General features: G+C 44.5%; 1 protein-coding gene and 1 long non-coding RNA gene across 10 annotated transcripts in view; one reads left to right on the top strand and one right to left on the bottom strand.

Annotated features, from left to right (window-relative positions):
* The window catches only part of HNRNPAB (heterogeneous nuclear ribonucleoprotein A/B), a 30182-nt gene extending 24667 nt beyond the window's left edge, over positions 1–5515 (bottom strand). For 5 of the 9 annotated variants that reach the window (XM_040603920.1, XM_040603912.1, XM_040603918.1 and 2 more), the window contains exons 1-5: positions 5382–5400; positions 4829–5117; positions 1628–1796; positions 1384–1542; positions 826–957 (exon numbers count right to left, since the gene is read on the bottom strand). In XM_040603920.1, the coding sequence (XP_040459854.1) occupies positions 826–957; positions 1384–1542; positions 1628–1796; positions 4829–5079 (711 nt within the window). In that variant the 5' untranslated portion in view covers positions 5080–5117; positions 5382–5400. Of the gene's footprint in view, positions 1–825; positions 958–1383; positions 1543–1627; positions 1797–4828; positions 5118–5237; positions 5356–5381 lie in introns of those variants that run through there. The other 4 variants (XM_040603915.1, XM_040603913.1, XM_040603917.1 and 1 more) reach the window with 3 other exon arrangements.
* Positions 5516–9904: 4389 nt separating this feature from the next.
* Positions 9905–13946, top strand: LOC121092636. The gene is made up of 2 exons (XR_005829353.1): positions 9905–11412; positions 13236–13946. It is a non-coding gene; the product is annotated as an uncharacterized LOC121092636 (long non-coding RNA).
* The last annotated feature ends 40 nt before the right edge of the window (positions 13947–13986 follow it).

The following is a 13986-nucleotide window of genomic DNA, read 5'->3' as shown; positions in this document are numbered from 1 at the left end:
AGTGCACTAGGTTTGCAAAAGTTTCTGTGCTGTGTCAAGACCAGTCTTAAACTAAGTGCAATCTAAGTCACTGTGTCAGACAGTACAACCAGATCTAAAAGGGCTTTGAAGTTAGCGTATGGTCAGCACTGGCCATAGAGCCAGGCAAGCGGGATAGCTCCAGCCAGCACACATCATTTGCCTTCATTCCTCTTATTAGCTTGACACATGAGCCTCTATTAGCTGTTCCCACAGATGAACAGTCAGCTGTTCGGAGCATCTTACATCACTTTTACAGTGCTTCACATAACCAGCTGACCAGGTACCCATTGCCATAAGCATAATTTACTCTCTAGATCCTTGTACTGGGTTTACATGACATGGTTTTGATAGCGGGGGGGCTTCTGAGAGAACACACCAGAATCTGCCCGTGTCAGACAGCCAGTTTCGGCCAGCTGCCTACAAAGTCTGTGTCTGTAAGCTTTGCAATTAAGCAAGTACTCTATACTGAAAATAGGTATGTATTTGTTGAAATGGCTTGTATTGTTAGACTGATACATAAATAAGCCAGTTTTTTCCTGCATGTATTTAATGAATGCAATTAGATACTTTACATAAAAAAGCCCCCAGGACATAGCAAGTATTAAAGCCACAAGTACTGGCAAAGAACCTTGGTAGCCTCTGTGACTGAAGTTACAGCAAAACACCCCTGTGGTAAACTGCAAGCTCTCTGTATTGTAATTTTGGTACCTTGGTTTTGGAGACGTCTGATCTCCTGTTCAGATTATAGATGTAGTAGTATTATGCTTAATAATTTGGATGAAAAAATACAAGTCAAAGTTTTACCTTGCTTCCACTGACGTTATGGAATTTCTTCTCCAAAACCTTCTTCACTGGATCCTCTTCCTTGAAAGTGATGAACACAAACCCCCTCCTTTTGTTGGTCTTTGGATCCATTGGAAGTTCAATTGCTTCAATCTGAAGACATGAAATAACTGTTTTCAGACTTGGACTTTAGCAGGACAATTAAGTGCATGGCATTTAGGATGGTAAAACTAAGTTTCCCATCTATGCCTATTATGCAACACTGAAGTTGCAATATTCTTTTTATACTAACATTGGCTTTCAGACATGAGGTTTCCATTTTACAACTCTTAAATTAAAACAATTTTAACATCAGATAAAATTGCTTGAGTTAAAAGACAAGGATGTCTAACTAGCAAGGGAAGCATCTAGTGCAGTATACGCCTCGTCCTTGCTCTCAGGATAGGAAACCTTTGCATCAGTTATGGAAGACTTGATACATACAAATTTGATTTTATTTGCAACTTGCAAATAATTAATAAGCTAAACAGCAACTGGAGACTGTATGTTTCAGTGTTACTAGAAGATAGCATTACACACCTCTCCAAACTCTCCGAAGTATTCCCTGATTTTCTCTTCTGTGGCTTCTGGGTTTAGTCCACCAACAAATATTTTCTTCACTGGATCCTTTTTCATTGCCATGGCCTTCTTGGGGTCAATTAGTCTTCCATCTAGCCTGTGTTCTTTCTGTTCCAGAACCTGAAAAATAGTTTGATATGATTAACTCTAGCTGAAAAGTTTTCCCTAAACGTTAAGAATCTGAAATATGAAGCTTAAAATTCACCTTTTCAACACTCCCAGGTTCTTTGAAGAGAATAAATCCAAAGCCTCTGGATCTTCCTGTGTTAGGGTCCATCTTTATCGTACAGTCAGTTACCTCACCAAATTTGGTGAAGTAATCTTTCAAGTCTTTTTTGCTTGTATCCCAACTGAGGCCACCAACGAACATCTTCCTGAAATTACAAAGAGACAGGAGCTATTTAGGTCCAGGAAGTACTACAGAAAAGTACATGCAGCAAGATGTTCACAGTGGTACACACCTCAGCAGCATTGTCAGAAACAGGACCAACTGTTGAAAGTTTTTGAAACACTTCTGTGTCTTGTCAAAAGCTAGTGATAGCAGCAACAGTAAAACTTAAAAGATTCCTTGCCAGGAACTTAAGCTCTTTCAACAGTATTCTGCTATTTGCAAAGCAGTATTGATTATCAAGTACTGCCAGCTCAGTTTTTGGAAAGAACCTAGCATCACTCCTACTGCTTTGAAAATATTCAAGATAGAGTAAGGCATCAAAAGCAAAATACTCGAGCTCTTTTTACGATCTGGACAAATGGCTGTAAAAATTGTAGTCCTAAAAACAATCTGCAAAATTTAAACCAGGTACCTATGACCTCCAAGAACGGTCACATACAACAGATGGGACTTTGGACCTCCCTTAACTACTATGTTGTGCACTTCTTCCTGCTTAGTTACTGAATCTAGTTCTACCTTCATCAGTACCACAGCAGTATCTTCACTATTAGTCTTTACGTTCATGAAAAGCCCATGCTGTACTTCTCTGCCCACTCTGACACACAAAATATCCTCTGAAACATCTCAAAGAACTAAATACTAGTGAAGTGCAATACAGAAGTGAAATTAACAAGACTTAGGTCAGTCAATAAGGCACTTTTCAAATGCTTCACTTCAAATGAAAACATTAATAACATGGCTGTGTTTTCCATTTTCAGAGTTTCCAAGGTAACAAACTAAGCTTTTAAAAGCATTCAAGCCTTTTTATCTAACTATAGACTAAAGCAGTTTAACTTGTCATTACTCTGTTTAGAGGCAACCTAGATTTGGCACTAGAAGCACACTCCAGAAACTAGACTACACTGAAATAAAAGTGGCTTTTGATGCTTATGTGTAACTTTGATTTGCTAGAACTAGCATCCACTTATGTTCAAAAGGTAATGTAAAGAAAAAAAACAATGCACTATGTATTTTTTTGCTTTTTCCCCTTAAACTGGATGAAACCATATCCTTTGTAGGCTAAGCCCTTATTTTTTCAGAAGATCAAGCTGTGCACTCTTAACTGACAAATGCAGCATGATACATAGGGTCCAAGCAAAGTCTGTGTGCTTCTTGCAGCCACTACAATAGAGCCTTACAGAAAAGGCCTTATAAAGTTTACTAAGCCTTTCAATACTTGAAGTATTTCTTCTCATCACAACAGCTTACTGACCAAGCACAACTGCTGTAATCTGTACAGACTAACAGTGGCTTTCCATAGCATCGCCTGTCACCATTGACTACATTTACAGAATGATCAAGAGAAATTTAATGGTTGGGGGATGACAGGAATTTGTCTGGAGGCAGCTTTATGCTATCAGATTGGGGCTGTGGTACACAGATATTGCCACATGCTAAATTCACCTCTCACCACAGCAGTAGACATTACACTTTGTAGATTACAGTCCTTTGTTTTGTAATTGGAATGATTGATACCTACATATATTTAAAACAACACAGTATAGACCCTTTGAAATTAAGGCCAAATTCCCAGTATTTGGCATTGCCTTCAGAGGCCACACAAACTGGACAATTGCACTCTTCACATGCAGCCTTTTTGTCCTCCCGAGTATACTACTTCAGCTAAATCAAAGCATGTTTCAGCTATTAACAGAACACTCTAATGTCAGCACCCCAAACTCTGCCTTGGACAGCTCTTCTTTTAGCACAGTGCTAGATTTTCCACATAGGTCAATCTCTTTAAATAACTGCTTTTCTTAGAAGTTTCATTTCACACGGATTTGGGGTTCAAACTTGTCACCTCCTATGTGAGAAAGGGAAAAAGTATCACCCACTTTTCAGAGCAGAATACTATAAAAGTAAAAAGAAAATTCTTAAACAGCTAAAAGGCCTGGTTCTCAATCCTTCTAAAGTCTGCAAAAGATATGTCCTGCCCGAGCTTTTCGGAAAACTTGTGAAGTCTTACTCCTTCTCTTACAGCCAAAGTCTATAACGCTACCATGGCTTAAGCTCTGTTCAACCTGAGGGACCTGACCTCCTGGTTCAGAGCCCTGGGATAACAAAGGGAGTTCCAATTAAATACACGGCGTAGCTTGAATAACAAAGACCCGCTTAAGAAACAGGCAGGTAATTTCCAAGTTGAACACGTATATTCATAAACAGACCAAGTACTATAGGAAAGAAAATGCCTCTCTTGTATTCAAGGATGTCGCTACCAAAACACAGAACTACAGTGCCTCCTCCAGAAATCACTTGTAAGAGACGAGCCGTTTTCTGACAATGCTGCACAGTAGCACACCGAAATCGCTCTTACTGCTTTAAACACACCGCACACCATCTCAAACACGCTGCTTTCCCCTTTACTGCCTCCAAAAATACTCGACTTAGCCCGAACAGCTTCCAAAGCCAGGATTATTTTTTTTCTATATGCGTTACAGAAAACGTGTTTGCATTTACACCAACGCCGGTGGCGATCGGCTGGCCGATCCCCCGGAAAGTTTGTACCAGCCCTCCCCCCGACAGAAAGCAACTCCTTCCATCCGCTCCTTTGGTTAAAAAGGGAAAGGATGAAGAAAACGCGGGATGCGAAGCGAGCCGAGATAAATCCCCTTCCATTTTACAGCGTGAGACGGCAACAAACGCGCTCCCCGCCCCTCCCCCAGCCACCACATGGCGCCAACAAAAGGCAGCTCCAGAACAAAGGAAGCGCTGGTGCTGCAGGCCTCCGGCTCACCGCCCGCCCGATCCCTCCGCAGCGGGGCCGCCCGCCGCCCTCCCCCGCCGGGCGGAGCGGAGCCCTGGGCGCGGAGCGCGCCAGCCGCCCGCCTCGCTTCCGCTCCCGCCGAAGGGCCGCGCCGGGGCCTAGCGGCCGCGCTCCGCCGCCGCACATGGCGTCCGGGGGCTGGGGGGGGGGGGGGGGGGGGGGGGGCGCGGCCTACTCCCGCCTCAGCGCGCCGAGGGAGGCGCAGCGCTTACCCCGCGTCCTCCTCGTTCTTGCTGGCGTTGATCTGGTCGCCTTCGGCTCCGTTCTGGCTGGCGGCCGTCCCCGCTGTTCCCGCCGCCGGTCCAGCTCCCGCCGCCGCCGCCGTTCCCGCCGTCGCCGCCACAGCCGCGCCTGCCGCCGCCGGAGCTCCGCCGGTTTCGGCCTGCGGCTCTCCGGCGCTCTCGGCCGCTTCGTGGCCGTTCTGGGTGGCGCCGGCCGCCAACTGCTGCTCCGCTTCGGACATGCTGCCCCGTCCGCAGAGGCGAGAGGGACGACAGGCGCCTGCAAGAGACAAGCGCGGCCCGCGGGTCAGCGAGGCGGCTCCCCCCGCCGGGCCGGTCTGATCCGGTCCTGTCCCGCCCCTCCCCCCTTTTCCGCCGTCGCCATCCCGCTCATACTCACTTTAAAACCCGCTCCAAATAAAATCCGGGCCGGCCGGAATCGGATTAAAATCCCCCACGCACTGGAGCTGACACCCCTCCCCGCGGCGCTCGCCTGCTCCGCACCGGCCCTGCCGCCACCTTCTCCTCCCCCTGAGACACGTACTCTCCGGCCCGGAGCCTTAACGCGTGGCCGCCTTTATACCGCCGGAGCCTCAGCCACACAGCAATAAGGATCTTCCTCGTTGGCCATCACCGCCTGTCAGTCACGCCGTTCGGCGCTTCCTGTTGGCTCTGCCGTGGAGGGCGGGTGGGGTGAGGCGAATGGCGGCCCGCGGGAGTGGGCTGGGAGGGAAGGCAAGGCAAGGCGCGCGGAGGCCTCTCGCCTCGGTGCTGAGGGCGGCTCTCGCGGGCCCGGCCCGCCTGCCGGCGGGAGGAGAGCGGCCGTTGGGCCGCGATCGCCCGGGCTGCCCAGCCGGCGCGGGGGGCGCCGCCCTGCCCGCCTCCCTCCCGCCCTCGGGGCCCGAGGGACTGGCGCGTTGTCCCGGTGTGGTGGGCGGGGGGAGGGCCCGCTCTGGCGGCCGCCTCATCGCACCCCGACCAACATTACGGTCCTCGCCAGGCGCCTCCCGACAGTCAGAAGCCTGACGGGGAAGGAGCCCGGCCGCCGGGGCTGCGGGGCGCCCTGCGCAGCGCCCTCCTAACGCTCCCCCGTTGTGCGCCCCGCCGCAGCGGGCAGGCCGGCCCCGCCGGAGCCCTGCCGGGGCAGCCCGCGCCCTCGGGGCCCGCACGGCCGCGCTGCGGAAACGCGCCCGTGAGTGGAGCGCGGTCTTTGCGTACAGAGTGGTACTGGCTCAACTTTAGGTGTGGTATGTACACTGAGTCAGTTACTCCAGCGCGAGAGAGAGGCTTACTTAATGTTTCCAGCTCTGCTGGTTTTGCAACAGAGCGGGCCAGAATTTGTTGTTTTTAATGGAAACTTAGATTTGGGTATTACATAACTCCAGGATCTGGAGCCTTGAGCATGTGCCTGGGCCTTAATTCCTTTTGCCCAAGGATATATCAACCTTGTTGACAAAGCTGTGTGTGAAAAGTGCAAAGACAACTGCTCCTGGTAATCATACTTCAAATTCTTGTACAGTGTACCATTCCTAATATCCCATTTGTCCACGTCAAAGGGACAGAGTTTGGCTTTTGGATAGACAGTCAAAGCCACACCTTTTTTAAAAAAAATAAAAAGTTAAGCTCTTTGCTTGTAGGCAAAAAGTAACAATTATTACCTAACTTTCTATAGTAATGAATGCATACATAATTACTTGCTTGCTCCACCCTCTGTCAAGCATCTCCTCTGGCTCAACTTGCATATTTTCATCTGTTATTCCAACCCAGAAAGAGTAGCATAGCTACTTGTGAGTAAAAATAAATAGCGGTGATGCGTTTTGTTGTTAAGTAATCTGGTCTAGGATCCAGGCTGTCCTTCAGTGAACTGCCTTTAGAGCACTTCTTATCCTCTACAGGATTCATTTTCTGAAGTAGGAACTTGGTAGCAGAGGACATTAGGTCTGGTTTTGTAAGCTTTGTAGCAGCACAACAGAGCATTAGAGATGAACACAAAATAAAATCAACATGGTATGTTCAGGGTAAGGGCCAGATCTGCCTTTTTCTTTATTTATGTCAATAAACACATTCCATCGCTTCAGGCTATAAGCCAGACCTATTAAGGGGAAGAGGGGGGAAAAAAAGGAAATTGTGCTTAATGTTGGGAGATTGTATGAAAAATAGCTGCTCACTACAGCCAACTGTTTCAAGCCACTCTTTTTGCTTTGGTGCTTGTGGTACTTGCCACAAGCATCACTTTAACTAGTCCAAACTGAGCTTTCTGCTTTGATACCCATGCATATGTGCAGCAAGACTGCATTGCATTTGTTACTGGAATTGCAGCTGACTTTCTTAAAATGTCTTGATTTAAAATCCTAAGCTATAGTGGTTATTTGCTTTTGTAAATCTTTCCCCTACCGCCCATTTTTGCTGCTCACAAATGGAAAAGTATTTCAACAACCTAAAAATAAGCGTCCAACACAAGAAATTTCAAGAATACACAAGCATAGTGTAATATGTGTGATGTGTAAGCCAGGTGCTCTGTCTGTGAAGCATATTAATTTATAAGTAGTCTGCCACACTTTCAGCCCAAGCTTCAATAACTGAAGCTGAACTTCCTCATATTTTGAGATGTTTATCTCAGCTCAGCCTGCTGACAGGGTAAGGCACACTGTGGACAAGCTCTACAACCAGCTCTTTAGGCTATAGTTTGTGAAACAATGCTACATGAAGTCAGGTCTAGTAAAGACAATAGAAAGAGCAGCTAACCAGTACACTTGAAAATTGAACTGTGTGCCAGACAGGTTGTATATGTTATCTGATGAAGATACTAATCTTTATAAGAATATATTTTCAAAATTATTTTTCTCTTGTGTTGAACTTTAAATAAAATTTTAGAAGCAAAGAAATTTTCCTTAAGATATTCTTCATCCTAATTTATACTGTCTCACAGGATCTGACCCCACGTCCAGTAACCAAACTTCTTTTGGTTTTTTTTTAGGCAGCTTTGGCTTAGATTGTAAACCTATCAGGCCTGCACCAAAAAGGTATGGTTTGTGATTAAAACCAACCAAGCTGCTGTCTGTCAGCTGACAGCATTCATTTATACAGCACCGTTAGCCTGCTTCAATTGGAAAATACTATGCATTTGCTTAAGTCACTACAGGGGGCTAAGGCCAAACTGATGTTTACAGGTTGCTGTAACTGGGGTGGCTGAAGTGGTAAATACCACCACTCTTGTGCCCTCTCTGTCATCTTTCTGCCAGTTTTTGTGTCTGCAGCTATGGCAAACTGACTGCAGAAGTACCTCTGTGCTGAAGCTACAACTTTATAGACCAACACCTGAGAGTAAACTGAAATTGGCAGCAGTTTACATGAGTCTGTCATGTGAGTTTATGCTCAGCTGATGGATGTAACCTGAGTGCTTTTGAAATTTATGACTCAATTTCCTCGCAAGATTCACTGCCCCAAACAGTTCTTTTGTATTTCATCAAGCCTTGCTAAGGACTTGAATGATTTTAATTTTATTTGGACTTCTCCATACGCTTCCCTTCTATTTCTTTTTTCTCTTTGCCCCCCCCAAGTTCTCTTTCTTGCTTTGTAGAACCTGTCTCATCTTGCCCTTTCATAGCCCTTGCACTCATACTTTGGCACATGTTATCCTTTTCCTGTTTAACAGTGCTTTCTTTAGAGCTGTACTCTTTCCCAACTGCCCATTTCTCCTGGTCAAGTTTATCTTAACCTCTCATCTTGGCAGTTCCAAACAGCAGTTCCCAAGTGACAAGGCTCTCCATGATGCCCAGTTGGGCCATTTTAATAGCTGATGCCTTATATGACCTGTATCCAACAGCAGGATAACAACGTGGCTGTAGGCAGGCTAAGCAGCCTGGTTTGAAAACTGTGACTGGCATGACTAACAAAGTCACTCTCTGTCGTATCTAGACATCGAAGACCTAGAAACCTGAGAATACAGGTTGTTATGATTATTATTTGTCTTACCAGGCCCTATCATGCCGCAGGTAATTTTAAAGAATTCCTTTGGGTTTTGGTCTTGCATTTCACTCCCCACTCCAAAGCTTGTGGTTAATCAAAGAAAAATACACACCTACCTCCTTGGGTGGTAATTCTCCTTACATGACACATTTACTATTGAGAAAAAAACTATCATTGTTTGCCATTTTTTTAGTCCTGTAATTACTATGATTATTCATGGTGTTGACTGAAATTCAATTGACTTTTACTTGCATATGGACTTTCTGATCTTGGGCCTAATTCTGCTGTTCTGTCAAACTTGCTGTTTACTCCAAGCTCTACCCTGCTCTCTGTTCATACCAGTCGGTGCCATACCTGTCCTCATTGCCACCTTCCCTTTCTTCTTTATCCTCTCTATTTCCTTGTTATTTCCATTGTGTTGATTTTTCTAGTTCCCCTCTTCTGAAAAAAAGAACCAACATATCATTCACTGCCTTGAAATTGTTGATGCAATTTATCACTTTCCCACACCTTATGCCTGTCTTGTTTAAATAGATTGTAAGCATCTCAGGCCACCGGCTGGCTACTATATACAAAATACCATGCTATAGAAAGCTTCTGAGTTACTTTTTATGCACAGTATAAATAAATTTATTTTGTTAATAACAATAACCATGCAGGTAATATCATTGATTTTAATGGTATGGCTGAATGTAAGTGCTCAAAATAAGAATGGCAAAAAGGATGCCTTATGTTACATAGAACTGAGAAGACACATTCAAGGAAGCGTTAACAATTTAACTTCAAAAAAAGCCTTATTTAACTGATTGCCTCTTGTAATTTGCCAAATAAAAGATTTTTATTGGTTTATTCATACATTCATTTATTCACTGTGGATAGTATCACACTGAATACTTATCTCTGAGCTTAGTGGCTTCAGGGATAATCCAAGCCAGTATTATGTTAAACATTATGTAGAACAATGAAAGAGCAAATGCATGCAAGTGTTTCTGCTCCAAAAGGTTAGGTGAAAGCCTAATATCTATGTGCAGTATCTATACAGAATGTCTATGTACAGATGAGGAGGAGCTTTAAAGAAAACACGTTGTCACTGCCAACCTCTACAGGTGTTTAACAGGAGCTCATCCTCAGCAGCAACTGGGGTAAAGCAGGAAGGCTTTTATTTGAGAGGGAGGTAGCGGGATTCGGTTTTATCTGCTGGCAGGAAATAGGAGATAACCTTTCAGAGTGAAACCAAAGGTAAGCAGGGCCAGATCAGCAAGTGAATGGGCCTGCAATTGGAGAGTAACAGTTTTGTGTGTGATAAAGATGACTCTTTTTGGAAGGGTGTGGAGAACTAACACGTTTTAAACTGAAGAACTAAGAAAATGGCATTGCGGAGCTTTCTGAATGGCAGCGAATGCTTTATTTGTTGAGGCCAGAGAAAAGGAGGTCATCGATAACTGACATGAGGAAAGCTTGAGGGAGATTCCCAGCCATGTCAATAAATAACAAAGATCATGCCTTGGCTGACATCTCCACAGCACTTCAGACCAATCTGAGCCCAAACCACCGGTTCCTGGCTGTCAGGTTCCACCCGCTCCTGTGCACAGCTGGCTGTAAATAGCGGTAGAAAAGGGGTCAGTGTTTGGGCAGATGGTTTGTCTAACACACGCTCATTATCAAGACTTCTAAATTGCAATGGAGACACTTGAAGTTTGGAAAGACACAGTAATGAGAGGCAGTTACACCTGTATTTGCCTGTTATCACGTTGAGCTGTGAACTGGAAGGGAAGGGAGGAGAGTCAGGAATGGTGCTTGCTGCTGCTCTTGCAGAAAAGGGAAAGAAACACAAGGGAAAGTACTGACATGCCCAGCTGAAACAGTGACTGGAGAAGCAATAGGTAAGAATGATTGCAAAAGCTAAGGTAGGATGCTAGCTAGCTAGCTATGCGAAATGTGACTGAAGGCCAAGAGACTGGCTTAAGATGGGATGAGAAGATTTCGGGTGACGAGAGGAAGCAAAACTAAGTTTGAAGGGTATTTAGGGTAGAACCAGACGTGAGAAGTGAAGACTTGCAACAGCGGGATGACAAGAGGGACTCCTACCAAAGCCTTTTCGTTTTGGTTTGTGGTTTGTTTTGTTTTTTTTTCTTCCAGTGTAAAAGATACAAGCATATCAGTGGAGATGCTTGGGGTCAGAGAGGACTGGATGACTAAAGCTGCAAACAAATGAAAGAGCAGCCTTGAGGAAGATCAGGAAATGAAATAGGGTGAGCTTAACAGGGTGAGTGATAGAGTTACAGAAGACACTGTTGCCACTTAGAGATTTGTAGAAAGGGGAATCTTCAAGGTAATATTTTGCTAATTTTATCTTTAAAGAAAACTGAGATAGCAAGTAGAGGAAAGCAGCAAGGAAGGCTTGACAAAGATTAGTCAGCAGTAATGAAAAGCTAGCTAGGATTACAGGCGTGCAGATAAGCTGCAGAAGGAGAATTGTTTAGCTCAAGAAGGCAGAAATGGAGGAGAGAACAGGCTTGTAGGAGAGGAAGTTAGCTTGGTCACAGGATTTCCGTCAGAGGCGATTCGCACTGCAAAAGCAAGCATGGATGAAGCAAGTGCTGGAGGTAAGCTGGTACTGTTGGTAGGTATGAGACTTTACCATGAAAGACAGAAGCAAAAAAAAGTCAGTGGTGGATAAATTGTGTATGTTGTAAATGTATAGCTGGTAAATTACTACTAAAGCAAATACATTTTTTCTCTGCTTAACAACAAATAAAGCTAAAAGATGTGCAACCTTCACTTTTAATCACTGACATACCAGATATTTGTTCTTTAGCTTTTCTTCACTCTGTTATTTTCATCATTCTATTTTCCCTTTTTTTAACAATCTACAAGACATGAGTTTCTCCACCTTCTTGCAGTATTGCAGTGCAAAGCTCTGAGAAAATATTTTTTCTTAAAAAGTTATTTATCTGTTGTTACTCGAATGCAAATACACCTGCAGCCACCGTGTTTCAGTGTTGTTATATTCCATGCCAGCTAAAAATAAGTGAGACAACTAAGGCTTGTTAAACCGCTTAACAGATAAGATACAGCAGCAAAGCTACACCCAGAGAAGTATTCAGAACTGCAACGCTTTGTTACATTGTAATTATAATGTTCCTTTTTCTTTGCTTGTTTCTTTTCTTAAAATAACATCCCTGGCCTACAGAAGTCAGGGAAGATGCTTCATCCTTTTGGTTATCAGAAATATTTTTTTCAAGCACTGTAAAGAAAATAAATGTAAGGTATTATTGATATTAACACTGGGTTGTAAGGTTACGGAATCCATGGTTTAGACAAAACCTTTGAGATTCTACTGCTGTGAAAAGCTATGTCTTTGTTAGGGAACACACAATGTTATTTTCTCTTCACATGTGGGGCCACTTTAAATTTGTAAGTCTGCATTATTAAACCATCGTGGGAAGCGTAGCAGGAGGAAACCCAGAATAATTGGCTGCAGCTCCAGATGCAGCAGCCCGCTCATTGGAGAGTGGCGGATTCTCCGAGGTACTAAAATTAGACATTCTCCGCCCTCCAGAAATGCTTCTGGAAACAGCGAGGAGGAGAAATTCTGACATAGACCGAGGGCCAGTGGTGGGGAGCGAAGTGCACAGGATGCACGGAGAGATACTTTTTTTTTTTTTTTTAACTGTTAGCTGCAAAAACAGTGCATGCATGTAGAGAAATTGCAAGACGTTAATAAAATCGGTGTTTTACAGTGATATTAAATTCAATATTTCTTATGTAATAATAATTCTAAAGTATTCATCCAGCCTGAGGAAGTCTTTGAATTGCTAAATCTAAGCTAGGGCTCTCAGACTTGTGCTCATCGACTTCAAAAAGAATTACTCTTGCCAAATTAACTCTGATCTAAACTAAAACCCCAGTGAACTCTCTCAGCTTTTTTTTAAAGATAACATATTTATCCATTATGTCTTTGTAGCTGCAATGTTTACAATGTCTTCAAACTAAATATTGGATATCTCTTGTTAACACCACGTGCCTGTATTGGTGAAGGGAAGTGTATCTGAATTACGCAGTCTTGTGCACTTGGAACCATATTTTTTTTTTGAAAGTATGTAAATAAAAACTTTGATCTTTGATTTTTAAATGTATTTCAAACTGGCTGCAAGGAAATAATTACAGAGGTTTTTTTCTCATTTCTATTTGTATGTTATTTACATTACTCATTGAAAAGATTAAGGCAAAGTGGATTTTTCTTACACTAAAAACAGCTTTTGCAGTAGATTTGCTGTTTCCTTCTACTAACCATGGTACACAGTGTCAGCATTCCCGGCTCTTGAAGCGACTGAGGGTTCTTTTTTCTCCTTTACATCTACCTTCAGCCTTATTTCATTAAAAACCTGCAGCTTATATACCTGTGCTTTCACTCTCCCTTTGCCAGCATCACCACAAGGACTCAGATGCAACATCCACTTTCAGCCATGTTTGCCAGCGGGCCACGGATCTCCACACCACCTCGGACCCCACAATTTTTGAGAAGTTGGTAATTAGAGGGGATGAGGCCCAGAGGAGGAGGGCGAGCGAGGCCGGCAGTTATCGGCGCCGTCGGCCGGTGCACACCCCGATAGCACCCCGCCAGCTGGCAGGCGCTCAGCCCGCGGAGCTGCCACCGGGCACCCAGCGCGGCATGGGGGGGGCGGCGGGGGGGGGGGCGATGCCGGAGCAGCCCTGGGGAGCTGGAAAAACAAGGAGTGTGCAGGAAGCAGAACTGGCATGATGGTGGTCAAATGTGGTCAAAATCCCCAGAGGACATGGCTTCCCCAACGCTATGTATGGCTCACCGCCTTATGGTTTCCGGAAATGGCTTCTTACTCTTTACGTGTTTGGTTTTGTGACAGAAGTAGCACGGGATGGACGTTATAGTTCAACAGAATAAGGCTGGAAAACAGTATTAGAGAGCTGTAGGTGCAGGGTAGTACGTCTGGTGTGGTGACAGGCTGTGTACCGTGTGTGCCCGATCTTGCTGATGTTGGTCGGGCACATAACCAGGAGCCTCACGCATGCTCCCGCAATAAACACGGAAGTGTAAACAACCTGGAGAGGGTCCTGTGTGCATATTCTTCTTTCCAATAAATAGCGTTACCTCAGTTTATGAATGTTTCCAGTGAGCTCACGCCTCCCTGAGTAGTGGT

This window comes from Falco naumanni, chromosome 8 (genome assembly GCF_017639655.2).
Source record: "Falco naumanni isolate bFalNau1 chromosome 8, bFalNau1.pat, whole genome shotgun sequence".
Taxonomy (NCBI): Eukaryota; Metazoa; Chordata; class Aves; order Falconiformes; family Falconidae; genus Falco; species Falco naumanni.
The sequence above is the reverse complement of the archived record's forward strand: the minus strand, read 5'-3'. Positions and strand labels throughout refer to the sequence as shown.